The sequence below is a fragment of the Mytilus californianus genome, unplaced genomic scaffold (genome assembly GCF_021869535.1).
Source record: "Mytilus californianus isolate M0D057914Y unplaced genomic scaffold, xbMytCali1.0.p SCAF_4, whole genome shotgun sequence".
NCBI classification, from domain to species: Eukaryota; Metazoa; Mollusca; class Bivalvia; order Mytilida; family Mytilidae; genus Mytilus; species Mytilus californianus.
In genome coordinates this window covers 115,141,048-115,155,443 of record NW_026262690.1, presented here as the reverse complement: position 1 = coordinate 115,155,443, position 14,396 = coordinate 115,141,048, and the positions used below count along the sequence as shown (strand labels likewise).

The 14,396-nt window shown below is 33.8% G+C and overlaps 2 protein-coding genes across 15 annotated transcripts in view; both read right to left on the bottom strand.

Moving 5' to 3' along the window:
* Positions 1-9,919, bottom strand: part of LOC127699123 (WD repeat-containing protein 26-like) — a 33,067-nt gene extending 23,148 nt beyond the window's left edge. Inside the window, exons 1-6 of the mRNA XM_052202865.1 lie at positions 9,538-9,919; positions 6,328-6,427; positions 5,371-5,427; positions 2,705-2,841; positions 1,326-1,423; positions 428-584 (exon numbers count right to left, since the gene is read on the bottom strand). Of these exons, the coding sequence (XP_052058825.1) occupies positions 428-584; positions 1,326-1,423; positions 2,705-2,841; positions 5,371-5,427; positions 6,328-6,427; positions 9,538-9,731 (743 nt within the window). The 5' untranslated portion in view covers positions 9,732-9,919. The remainder of the gene's footprint in view (positions 1-427; positions 585-1,325; positions 1,424-2,704; positions 2,842-5,370; positions 5,428-6,327; positions 6,428-9,537) is intronic.
* LOC127699106 (uncharacterized) overlaps positions 1-14,396 on the bottom strand; it is a 197,993-nt gene that overhangs the window by 147,014 nt on the left and 36,583 nt on the right. The window contains exon 16 of one of the 14 annotated variants that reach the window (XR_007981081.1): positions 3,148-3,342. The exons of 12 other annotated variants lie outside the window; for them this stretch is intronic. The gene's annotated coding sequence lies outside the window, so the exon portion shown is untranslated. Of the gene's footprint in view, positions 1-3,147; positions 3,343-3,430; positions 3,680-14,396 lie in introns of those variants that run through there. One more of the 14 variants, XR_007981084.1, reaches the window with a different exon arrangement.

Here is a 14,396-nt window from a genome sequence, read left to right as displayed (position 1 = left end):
GTTTTTTGTGTGTATGACAAATAAATACTGGAAAATTATGATTTTTTAGTTAAGGCCTTCATAAATGTATTCTATAACTAAACAAACACAAAAAAAAAATGCAAAATTCAATAGGAACAATGCTAAAAAATTTGTCAGAAATCATTTTTTTTTATTAAATCAGTGAATACCTTGGCCAAGAGGGAATGACTCTATGGAAGAGTTTCACTTGCTTTGCAATGAAATCAATATCAACATGAATCCAGATAAATGGTGCTCTTTTTACAAAAAATTTTATGACTAAAACTGATCTCAAGTCATGAACAAATAAATATACTTACGACCAATTTAAGTCCTAAGTTTTTTTTTGAAACGCTGGCCTGTTTACAGAGATTCTACTATTAAAGACATGCCAGTTTTCAGAGATTCTACCATTAAAGACAATTACCTGCTACAAACATGGTCAATGAGCAATGATACAGCGTCCAGATTGTTGTCAATCTTGGTATTGTGATATGGACATTTATCTTTCTGTAGCTCTACCGCCTGGTTTAGTAATGTCAGCAACCGTCGAGGTGGCAACATCACTGTTGGTGGTAAGAAGGCTATAAAAATTTAAAAGTGTGTTTAGAATAGAGAATGGAAACTGGGAATGTGTCAAACAGACAACAACTCGACCAAAAAGCTGAAGAGAGTCCAAAGTCACCAATTGGTCTTCAACGCAGCAAGAAGATCCTGCACTGGGGACCATTGTACATTTGAATAAGGTCAAAACTTTTGTCAACTAAGATACTTTTACATGCTAAGCCTACACTACCAAAAACTCTCTTAATGGAGTTCTCACTCGTAAATTAAAAGTTGTAGAATTCTATGAAATGGATTTTGGGTAAAATTCAGCAAACAATGAGGTCAGTGTCACATGGATTGGAGGTTGGGAAAATGTATATGGTACACGTATGTAAAATAGATGTAATACACAAACTGAGGATTGCAATTTTTCTGTATAAAAAAGACTGGATCAGGATGGAATTTTATTTGTTAAATTGTCCTGTGAAGCTGAGCTATTTCAGAGAGAAAAGCAGATGAAGAAATCAATTGTTTTCAAATTATAACACCATAAGCACAAAAAGTCAATAATTGCCTTCCAAGAGAAATTTGGAATAGGTTTCATAGGAAGCTGTTAATTTGAGAATTGGGTTTCATTGCTAGACATTCTTCTTTTCCCAAACAGCAAAATGACAATTCAAATTCATAGATTGCATTCATAAAACATACTATTCAAGAACATTATAATAATGAATAAAGAAAGTTATATTACTGTAACAACATGTAATCATTGTACTTACATTGTAATCTTTCTATCAACAAAGATCTAGAATCTATTCCTTTACCAGTCCAATTGGCAGTCTTCCGTAAATCTTCAGCATTACAACACATCATATATCTGTCAAAAGATTTCAGGGGAGTAATAGTTAAATATACATGTACCTTTCTTCTATCAATTTAAAGAAATTGCAAAGAAAGTAGATAAATTTAGTGTATTAATTAAGGACACAAGATCCCTACAAGTACTTGATTGTACAAAGCCAAAGAAAAGGAACAGCAGATTTATTGCTGTTCTTCATCTCAAAGTCACAGTGATGCCTTTAAAACACAAAACCAAAAGATCAAAAATACATCATCACAGGTTCAAGACAGGATCTGGCACCTTATTGAAGTGTTTGTTAATACTTCTCAAAAACTAACGATTGATAGCAAACATTGATGTGATCAATAAATATGTTGATTTAAAAACAAAAATTTATGGTACCGTATATTGAGCTGTTGGATTGCTGTTTCATTGACTTGTAATCCAAGTCTTTTATTCAGATGTACTTGACAGCGGGAAAGCGATTTCCTCACCCTAGTAGCCCAGTAGCATGAGCCTTGTTTCTCATTAGGTGACTCATGTATATTCAGAATAAGTGTGACACTATGCAAATTTCAAGAGGACATAACTCCAATATCACCCCTATGTAACTATGATGTACAAATCCACTCATTAAATATCTTGGAGTGACTACTCAAAATACTAGTTAAATCCTGTCACTATTCCATGTGCCTGACCCTAGTAACGAACCTCGTCTCCGGTTGTTCTGTTTTTAAACTAAATAATTTAATTTTGGATGTATCACGTCTTCTGATTGGCTGAAAGTTTTTAGTCTATCAGCTCATAGACATAATTTTGTCATGTGACCGTGACGTCATCAACATTTTTTCCATGATTCACTCCTTAAAAAGGGAATTTGAAATTAAACTATAAGGAATGACTAATATTATTTCTGTCTATTCAAAATAACCCCAACTATATGGTGCACACTTTTAAATAACCCGCTACACAGGTTATTCGGTGTTCACCACATTTTTGATGTTATTTCTTCAAAGACAGAAAAAATAATATAACAGTCATTCCTTATATATTTTTTGTCCTTTGGAATTGGTGAAGAGGCAGATTACTTAGTCTGTTAAATCTATTTACAAATTGGGTAAGACTATGGTACATTTGTAATTTAGTGCTCAACATGTCACATGGTATAGATAATTGTCTATTGTTGACCTCTAAATGTCTTTTCTGGTTTTATTGTACAAGTGTTTGGGTTGCTGTTTCAATGATGCATATCAATTCCCATTTACAAATTATGTCTGGAACAATTACTTAAAGATCAGATCTAAGACAATTACTTACGAGCTAAGTTCATGAACTCTTTCTGTGTTGTATTTCATGGGTGTCAGTTCATGTCTGAGACAATGTAGAGCCTCCATCTCACGTCCATCTTCTAGAAGCTCCAAATACTTTTGTTCTAGTATCATGAACTTCATTTTCTATAAAAAAAAATTTACGCATGAATATTTCAAAATAAAAATTTCAAACTATAAAAACTCATAAAAAATCCCAGGCTTATAATTTTGTATGTTAAAATAAACTGCTTTGCCATCCAACAGCACATTACATGTATACTGCAACCATGCAAATTTAGCAGTCAAATTGTATTGATTCTTTAATACTTTATGTGCAGTCTCTGACAATATAAAGTCTTTTCTGTAACATTAATAATGTGTTTCTCATGAATTTTATCCATGATGATGCATGGGATTATACGTTCAGATTTTCTTGTCATCCACTTCATGCTATAATAAAATGCTCCGCTGGGGCGCAGCTTGATACGACCGCAGAGGTTGAACCCTGAACAGTTGGGGCAAGTATGGACACAACATTCATGCTTGATACAGCACCGAATTTGGATTGTAATTAAATATTTGACACAGCATAGGTTTCTGACACAGAATGAATGTGGTCTAAGAACTTAAAAATTTTTAATTTACCTTTTCAAACCATATCATTATTATTTGCTTTTATATATAAATCAGAAATAACCAATTTAATATGGAAAATTTTGAAGAAGAAAAAGGAAAAAAAAATCCCCCCCAAATTTTTTGAACCCCCTTATGATTCATCACCCCCAAACTCAATCCCAGCCTTCCCTTTGTGGTATGGTACCTTGCAGTACAATTTCAGAGAGATCCATACACTTGAACACAAGTTATTGTCTGGAAACTAGAAAAATGCTTGTTTTTTGGCCCCTTTTTGGCCCCAAATTCCTAAACATTTAGGGCAATTACCACCAAACTCAAACCCAGCTTTCCCTTTGTGATATGGAACCTTGTAGTACAATTTCATAAAGATCCATACACTTACACACAAGTTATTGTCCTGAAACTAGAAAAATGCTTGTTTTTTTGCCCCTTTACGGCCCCTAATTCCTAAAATTTTGAGGCAATTACCCCAAAATCAATCCCAGCCTTCCCTTTGTGGTATGGTACCTTGCAGCACAATTTCAGAGAGATCCAAACACTTGAACACAAGATCTTGTCTGGAAACTAGAAAAATGCTTATTTTTGGCCCCTAATTCCTAAACGTTTTGGGCAATTACCCCCAAACTCAATTCCAGCTTTCCCTTTGTGATATGGAACCTTGTAGTACAATTTCATAAAGATCCATACACTTACACACAAGTTATTGTCATGAAACTAGAAAAATGCTTGTTTTTGCCCCTTTTTGGCCCCTTATTCCTTAAATTTGGAGGCAACTACCCCGAAAATCAATACCAGCTTTCCCTTTGTGATATGGAACCTTGTGGTACAATGTCAGAGAGATCCATACACTTACACACAAGTTATTGTCATGAAACTAGAAAAATGTTTGTTTTTTGCCCCTTTTTGGCCCCTAATTCCTAAAATTTGGAGGCAATTACCCCCAAACTCAATTCCAGCATTCCCTTTGTGATATGGAACCTTGTGGTACAATGTCAGAGAGATTCATACACTAACACACAAGTTATGTCTGAAAGTTACAAAAATGCTTATTTTTGGCCCCTAATTCCTCAACTGTTGGTACCATAACCCCCAAAATCAATCCCCACCTTCCTTTTGTGGTATTGAACCTTATGGTAAAATTTCATAGAGATCCATTCACTTAAACTTTAGTTAGAGTGCGAAAACCAATGTGTCTTCGGACGACGACGACGCTGACGACGCCAACATCATACCAATATACGACCGCAAAATAATAAGCATATACTGTAAATTCAGAAATTATTGCACAGTTTTTATTAATGAGAAAAATGATTAGAACTCGCATTCAGATAACTGATACATACATCTGTATGAAGATGTTTCTGAAATCGCAATAATAAATCACACTTTTTTGTCCATTCTTCAAAAATCGCAATAATAAATGCACACAATAATTTTAGTATTTACAGTAATTCAAAAAAAATATTATCTTCTCATTAGTTTAAAGGTTTGCAGTATGAAGGGAAAAAAGACATTGTTTCGGACACAATTCATTTGCACTCAGAATGAAACAAGACAGAAATTCTAAGCTAGACTCATGTTTCTACCTATTTCTAAGCCTAGTACAAACTTCTTTTATAGTCGAGGACAATGCAGGGCTACTCCAACTATATGCAGCATCATCCAAATTCAGATTTGTTAAATACAGGCAATACAAAAATGTTACAAATATTTTTCAGTATTATCTAAAACCTTAAAATTAAACTGTAAGAAGAAGCACTGATGTTTATAAGTACCACATAATATATATAGCCTTTTATAGCTGACTATAAGGTATGGGTTTTTCTCATTGTTGAAGGCCATACAGTTGTCTATTATTGCTTACATCCACTTCATTTGAACTTTGGTGGATAAATGTCTCATTGGCAATCATACCACATCTCCTTATTTTTATATGTATCCTTAGAAGAAATGCTCTTGTCAAGGCTTTTAGCAGCATACCACATCTCCTTGTATTTACATTCATGTAAATTTATAACAGTCAAGTCTAATACTTACAATAAGTCCATGTGAAGATTCTATCAGAGATTTCAAGTCCTCCAGGTCAGATTCAGCCTAAAATATCAAAACAAATTTTAATGCAACCTTCTTCATATAAAATCAATTTTGTATTTTTTTCATCCCATCATGAATAAATGAGATCAAAATTTATTAACATGTGATGTTTACCTTATTATGATTATTTATCTGAAGAGAAAAGTTTTGCTGGTGATGATCTAAATAAAGGACACAAGGAAAACCTTAGTATGCTTGTAAACTGTTTGATAATAAATACTTTTTGTACTTATCTTCCTTTAACTGCACATGCCCATTAAGCAAACAATTAATCAATCATTTAACTGATAAGCAAACTAACTAGACACAGGACTGCCTCTGTAATTTCATTACCATCTAGAGTGTGCAGGAAACTGGTTTGATCCTTGGCCTTGTCATTCCATATTATCACCTAGTGTGTGCAGGGAACTGGTTTGATCCTTGACCTTGTCATACCAAAGACCTTAAAATTGGTATTAAAAGCTTCTCTGCTTGCTAGTCTAGATTATAGAAGCCACTTCTTTAAAAGTAGATAATGATGCTTGGCATGCAGCATTAAGGAGTGAGGGCAAAGACAGAGAGATTTATTTGAGTCAGATATGACTATGTCAGATGAAATGTCTTCATGCTGACCATTACTATGTGAGCTAGCTAATTATTTATCTTGACATCTTGCCAAGTTCTTCAGCAAATTAAAGCATGGTTTATTTTCACATAACCATAATATGTTCTCATCATAATTGTACTTTATTGTTGAAAAATTATCAGCTGTTCAAAGTTCCATTCATCAATTAATTCAATATCTAATGAATCATAATGTCATCTAAAAATACTACATCGTATTTGTCAGAATGCAGTCATTATAATTGCACTCTTACAAATGTAACTCATCTGATGCAGTATTTTATAAATTGAACCCACCTTAACCCATTCACCATCCATGACATGAGACCGGAGTCTGGCAGCAGCTGGATGCTCCAACATACATCCTGATTCTTTGATCAATTGTTCAGCTGTTTGGCTAAAATGGAGATCATAACATCAATTTATAATGGGGAGAGATATCTGTCACATTCAGTTATCATGTTTTTTGTAAAAGCATATCATTGCATGTACACAAAATGTACTAACAGCAACTAAACAATAATAAAATAAATGTGGATAGTGTCCACATGAGGACACAGATGATGCCCCCGCTTGCATATCATATAGTTATAAAGGGACATAACTGAAGAACGGTAAAAGTGACGCTACCCAAATTTGAACTTGATCTAAGTTTTGTGGTAATAAGCATTGTGTGTAAGTCTCATAACATTTGGTCGAGGCTAACTGAAGTAGAGAACAGAAACTAAAAATTCAGCAATTTTTCTATTTGTAAACACGCATAACTCTAGAACGGTTGTTTATGAGTTTTATAACATTTGGTTGAGACAAACTAAAGTTAGAGAACGGAAACGAAAAATTAAGCAATTCTTATGTTTATAAAGGGACATAACTCAAGAATGGTAAAAGTGTCGCCACCAAAATTCGTACTTAATCTGTATTATGTAGTAATAACATTGTGTATAAGTTTCATAACATTTGGTTGAGGCAAACTAAAGTTAGAAAACGGAAACAAAAAATTTTTACTTGATCTTAGTTTTGTCGTAATGAATATTGTGTATAGGTTTCATAATGTTTGGTTGAACTTGGGGCAAACTTAAGTTACAGAATGGAAACTAAAAATTTTGCAATCTTTCGATTTATAAAGGGGCATAACTCAATAATGGCTCAAGTGACACTACCCAAATTCAACTTGATCTGTGTTTTATCAGTGGAAGTCAAAATTAAACATTGCATTGTATAAAGCATTGATTGTAGTTGATTCAACTATAATCATGGACAAAGGAAGATAACTCCAATTTTAAAAATAACTTGATATTTAGAAGAAAATAAAAATTTTGCAATTTTTCCATTTATAAAGGGGCATAACTCTAGAACGGTTAAAGTGACGCCACCAAAATTCAAACTTGATCTGTGTTTTGTGGTGATAAGCATTGTGTATAAGTTTCATAACATTTAGTTGAGGCAAACTAAAGTTAGAGAACGGAAACAAAAAATTCACCAATTTTTCCATTTGTAAAGGGGCATAACTCTAGAACTGTAAAAGTAACGCCACCAAAATTCAAAAGGTGATCTGTGTTTTGTGGTAATAAGCATTGTGTATAAGTTTCATAACATTTGGTTGAGGCAAACTAAAGTTAGAGAATGGAAACGATAAATTCAGCAATTTTCCATTTGTAAAGGGGCATAACTCTAGAATGGTAAAAGTGACGCCACCAAAATTCAAACTTGATCTGTGTTTTGTGGTAATAAGCATTGTGTATAAGTTTCATAACATTTGGTTGAGGAAAACTAAAGTTAGAGAACGGAAACCAATTTTGGGACGTACATACGTACCAACGGACAAGGGTAAAACTTAATGCCCCCTCCGCTACGGCGGGGGCATAATTAACTTAGCATATATATTTATGTAAAGAATTTCCAAAAATCAGTCATGTATTTTTAGTTCTAGTATAGTTAACTTGGGGAACGCTGTTCAGTTAAAAACAAGTCAGTAGAAATCTGCACTGAGTATAATATTTATAGATTATTACATGGCATTTTCCATATCCGCCCAGACTCCCATAAAGGTTCTATTATGGGGTGACGGATGATATTAAGGCTGATATGAAGAATGCCATGTAATAATCTTTTTATCACATATACAGCCAATGAAATAGGAATGAGAAAAATAGAATAAACAATTGACACATGATTGAATAAAGAATATGTATTTATTTCAGTTGATTGCTTTTAATTTGTGTTTGTTCATTCTTTTTGATTATTTTTCTTGTTTGCATTTTATAACGATTCAATAATGCCTCAATAATTCCAGTAACCATATCTGGTATTCTCTGACAATCAACAAAGATGTAAGAAGCAACGTCATCATAATATAGGTAGTCACTTCAATAATAAAGAAGAGTTTATTTTTTTGAATGCTGCTCTGTTCAAACAGTTTCGGCACGGTTACTTTATAATCAAATAAGTCAGACTCTCAAAGATTGTGCATGACTCTCCAAACCGGGAGAGGGCGGATATGGATTTTTCATGTAAGGGCCAATATGGCTCTCCCATTGAGATTGCATGGAAAGCCCATATTGGCCCCGGTTATTTGCCAACGTTAGCAATACGACTTGGGCAAATCAGCATTTGTTACATATGTAAAACCCAATGTAATTATAACAAATATGTGATAAAGTAGCATATTTTTTGGCAAATTGGTCACACCTTGTCACTTCAGGTAAATAATGTTATTAATGTTATTAAGGGGATGACCATTAGCATTTAGGGTGGAGTGGCAGGAGAATTTTTCGTGGATGGGAGATTAATTTCTATCTATTGCTAGTCGAAAAAATCATTTTCACTTTTTGACTTACTTATTGCGAGAGAAAGGGTCAGAAAATTCAAGCAAGATTATTTTTTTTCGATCCTCTCAGTGAAAATGAGATATGGTCAGATCATATATGTTCATTTGTAATTTTCATTTGATGATAGTCCAATGTCCGGACTTTATTTCAATAAAAATTACTTACTTACTTACTTACTTACTTATGTTTTCGTACGTCATATAAATTCGTACTATGCTTTCTTTTTCAATGGAAATTGTGACGTCACAATGCGTTCTTAATAGCACGAAAACCGAAAAATATGAAGATACACACTAAAAAAATGTTTGGGGTTCCTAAAGAAATTTAGCAAAGAATAAAAACAATTTGTCCTTTTTAATCAAACACAAATTTATTACTCCTATGCTACTTCTGAATACACACTATATCATTTCCATTTTTCCATAACACAGAGAAATCAAATATGACCTAAAAAATGACCCCCAAAAGAACCCCTTTTTGGTCAAGATAAATTAACCAGTTGGATTATGCAAATTTACTTTCATCATTGATTAAATATACACACAAATTACTTATCATGTAATTAAATGTCCCTTTTCCTATTTCTGTTATTATTCCTTAACTTTTTCCTTAAAGTTATTTTATTTGTCATTTGTTGAATAATCATATCCAAAACATTGACAACAAAACAAATTCTTACTCCAATCCAAGTCCTCTCAAATGTTGAGCGATTAATCTAACAATGTCTTGGTCAGTTTGAGACATGGGGTTTGTATGTGAAGGATTGTCGTTATGTTCTCCGTTTGATACTGTCAGACAAGCTCCGTTTTGTTGAGATGTCGATGCAGGTTCACCACTTGTTCCATTGTGTTGTGGACAGCCGTTCGACTGCATATTCTCAGCAATTCGCTGTTTTTTACGCGGTGGGGGCGACAATCCACCGTTTTCAGAGTCTGACGAGGATGCCAGTATTGTCTTTTAACCTATCTGTTCCTCGCAGAACCATATAGACTGTCAAAAATACCATAAATTTACTAAGAATTAGAGCACCCAGTTCCTTTCTATTCCTAAGATTGTTTTGCTTCGTGACGTCACATTTTGAGGATGACGGGAAGAGAAAATATATTTGTACCCCGCGAAAATTTAAAGCAGTGCTCGTGTTACTTTTGTGAAAAATGTAAATTTATAACTAATCTGCACCGACAGTATTGAAAATGTATCCAAAAGTTAAAAGAAAAGAAAAACAATAGGAGGACTTCGAGCGTAAAAAGATTATATAAGTCCGAGCTTAAGGTTTCAAGTGACAAAATACAAATTTCTTATTGGCTTGTATACTGAACTTAAAAAAAATATCCATTTTTAAAAATACTAATTGTCCTCCACTCGACGTGTCTGTCCGTCCGGTCTTGTAAGCGCTCTAATGGGTACAATTCTTGCCAGATTTTTATATAATTTAGTGTATCAAACTTTATATCAGCAGAGACATATAATACATTAATGTATTGATATGTCTCCGATATCAGATAAGTTCTGAAATTAGTACCGGTCATCTATTTCTAAAAGTGTTATGCCCTTGGAAATTTTGATTGTATGACATAAAAATTGCACTATAAGCGCTAACAAGCCTACATTTCTTGAAAGATTGTTATGATATTTATATCGAAGATTTATATCAGCGATGTCCGGGACAAGTTCGAAAAATCAGCCCTGATCAATTATTTTTTCAGGGTTTATATCCCTTAGAAATGTAAATTTTATTAAAAAAAAAATGCGTTGTAAGCGCTCTCACATGTACAATTCTTGCCAGATAGTTTTGAAATTCATATCGAAGGTATAGCATTGGCATAAAAAGTGGTATTCGTTTTCAACACACTGCATATTACAACATTTGTATAAACGCTACTTGTTGATTTGTTCTCGCCCTGAACATGAATGAAATATTTGCCACTGGACGTTAAGCAACCAACAATCATTCAATCAATTCCCTAGCCATGTCAGCATAAAATTAAGAATGGAAATGGGGATTTGTCAAAGAGACAACAACCCGACCAAAGAGCAGACAACAGCCGAAGGCCACCAATGGGTCTTCAACGCAGCGAGAAAATCCCGCACCCGGAGGTGGTCCTCAGCTGGCCCCTAAATAAAATTGTGTACTAGTTCAGTGAAAATGGACGTCACACTAAACTCCAAAACATATAAATGAACTAAAATTAAAAAACATACAAGACTAACAAAGGCCAGAGGCTCCTGACTTGGGACAGGCGCAAAAATGCAGCGGGGTTAAACATGTTTTGTGAGATCTCAACCCTCCCCCATACCTCTAGCCAATGTAGAATAAAGAAACTAAACAAAATGACAATGATACATAAATGAACAAAGGACTATTAGCAGTTACTGACATGCCAGCTCCAGACCTCAATTAAACTGATTGAAAGATTATGTCTTCATCATATGAAAATCAAGTACAATCCCTCTCGTTAGGGGTTTAGTATCATACCACCATAAAATATACGAGAAGAACATAACCCGTATCATGCCAACAACTGGTTTTAGAATAAATGTGTTTATTTCCGATGCAAAGACCCTATGAGTGAATCAATATTAATACCAAAATATGCAATCCTGAATGACTTGACAACAGTATCGTAACTATATTCTTTCCGAATAAGTCTGTTCAAAGGTTTTGTTAGCTTTTGAGGTGGATGCCGACATTTTTGTGCTTTGTATAGAATATTACCATAAAATATTGGATGTGAAATACCTGAACGTATAAGATGTCTGCATGTTGATTTATATTTACGAATGATGTCCTTGTACCGATGATAAAATTTAGTAAATGTTTTGACTAGTTTGTGATATCGAAAACCCTGGTGTAATAATTTTTCAGTAATACAGAGATTTCTTTCGTTGAAATCAAATACGTTGTTACATACACGAGCGAATCGAACAAGTTGAGATATATAAACACCATAAGATGGCGACAAGGGAACGTCTACTCACCATCTAAAATGGATAATTAACAATAGGAAATGAAAAATCATCTCTTTTATCATAAATTTTGGTATTAAGCTTCCCGTTAAAGATAAAGATATCACGATCCAGGAAAGGGCAGTGTTCATTGTTTGTATTAGCTTTATTTAAAGTCAGTTCGGCAGGATAAATCTCTTTAGTGTACATACTGAAGTCGTCATTATTGAGAGCCAATATATCATCTAAATATCTAAAAGTGTTATTAAATTTTTGAATCAGATGTTGTTTCGATGGGTCTTTGCTGATTTTAGTCATAAATTGTAACTCATAACAATACAGAAACAGGTCCGCAATAAGTGGTGCACAGTTAGTCCCCATGGGAATTCCGATAACCTGACGATATAAGGAATCTCCATAACGAACAAAAATGTTATCTAGTAAAAATTCAAGGGCAGTTATAGTATCAAAGCAGGTCCAATTGACATAGTTCTTTTGTTTGTTGTTACTAAAAAATGACCTAAAAGAGTTTGAACATATATATTCGCATTCCGACTTTTTAAATGCCCATTTAATCAGGTGTGTGAATTTTTTCTTAATAAGATTATGAGGCAACGTGGTATATAGGGTTGAAAAATCAAAACTTTGAACAGATTCGAAATCACCAATATAAGCATGCAATTTATCAAGTACTTCCAACGAATTTTTGACACTCCAAAAGTAATTAGTTCCACTATTTTCAAAGGCCTTATTTGAACAATTTATTACCAGGTTTTTGATTGTACCAAGTGTACTAGTAAGTAGAATGGATAGTTTAGTAGTGGAACAATGGCTTGAAGACGAAATAAATCTATATTTGTAAGGAGTTTTGTGCAGCTTCTGAAGCCAGTACATAGTTGGAACTTTCATTGTATTTGGTTCTGCTTGTAAAGAGGTAGCTAAAAGTTTATGTTTGTTACAGATGACATTTTCCGAAAATGGAGTCAGTTGGAATGTTGGTGAATTCGTGATTTCTTTTTGTAGAACATCAATGTAAAATTTACGTCAAACAATAATGATATTGTTAGCAGCCTTATCAGCTGGGACAAAAATATATTCCTTGGCGAGTTCTTTTAGCTTATGTTTGATACGGGAAATTGGGCTATTATGGTTGTTGTTAGGAGTAAAATGATCTTTAAAATGTTGAATACGTATATCAACTACGCTCATTACCGAATTAAAAAAAAAAGAATCTAATGATTTCTTGTCAGCTTTTTCTCGTTTTATCCATCGTCTTTCTGTTTAAATGTTAACAGAAAACCATGTCACTACACAATTGAGATAGAAACGATGCCAAGGCCAGATGAAACCTGCCAGACGGAAATGTACACTTTAAAATCATACACAAAATATAGTTGTCATATTGCTTACAATATCTCAGATAGGGACTTGACCACGAACACTTAAATTATAACCTTGATCACTAATCTATGAAATGAGGTCAAGTTTTGGTGAACCCTGTCTGACGGACATATAGACCCTGCAATCAGTCACAATAAGTGAGAAATTCACATGACAAAGAAAAGCAATACAGATTCAATTAAGCAGTCACTGAACCATGAAAATGAGGTCAAGGACAATGGACAGACGACAGACGGAAACTTCTTAACATAAGTCATCTGTGAGGCATGATGCATCCAGGTCTTATGATCTTCCGCAATGTGAAGTTTTACACAAAAAGTTAGTGTCGTCACCGTAAATGATAAGAATCCCAATGTCTCGCATCAAAAATCAGTCCTGGATTAGTACTAAACCCTATAATAACGGTACTATATTGATAACAAAAGCGTTAACATAAAATTATACTTTCATATTTTTTATCATTAGTACAGATTTTTGTCATCGTTTCTTTTAAAACATTAAACTTGATAAATCTGTGGTCATTTATCTTCGAGACAATATTTACTTAAACTGTTCCATTAAATACCTTTGAGACACTGAAAAATAATTGACTGTTGAATACTACTTGAAGTGTCAAGTCCCTCCATGTAAAAGCCATGCTTTTTCTTATGGTCCCGACAATACTCGAAAGCTAGTTAGTAGCAACTAAGACCTGTTGAAAACGGAGATGAGAAATTGTTCCTGTGACCTATTGGAGGGGGTGAAGCAAGTGGAACACCATCACCTATAGTATTTATACATTTGTAAATTAGTCTTACTTTTGATATAGAACTGGAATCATAGGATTGATGCCGATGTGGTCGTTAGTAAGACGATGATACATTGAGGATATATTACAGTCACTGAGTCAAAATAACCGAAAGCATCCTCCAAAATCTTAATATTGGCAAGCTTGCAGAACTCATATAGATGTCTCAATTTCATTATGAGTCGTTGGTTTATTCTCTCATTGATGTATACCCTACATTTCCCTTTATACATATACACACCAGTAACTAACATAGAAATAGCTATCCTAGTAAAGTTTCAGGGTAACCGTATCAATAAAAGAAATGTGAGAAATACTTCGAAGATACAGAAATCTAACGACAGAAAAAAACAACCAACAGGAGACATTTTGAGGTACGAATAAGGGTTTCACATGAACAATAA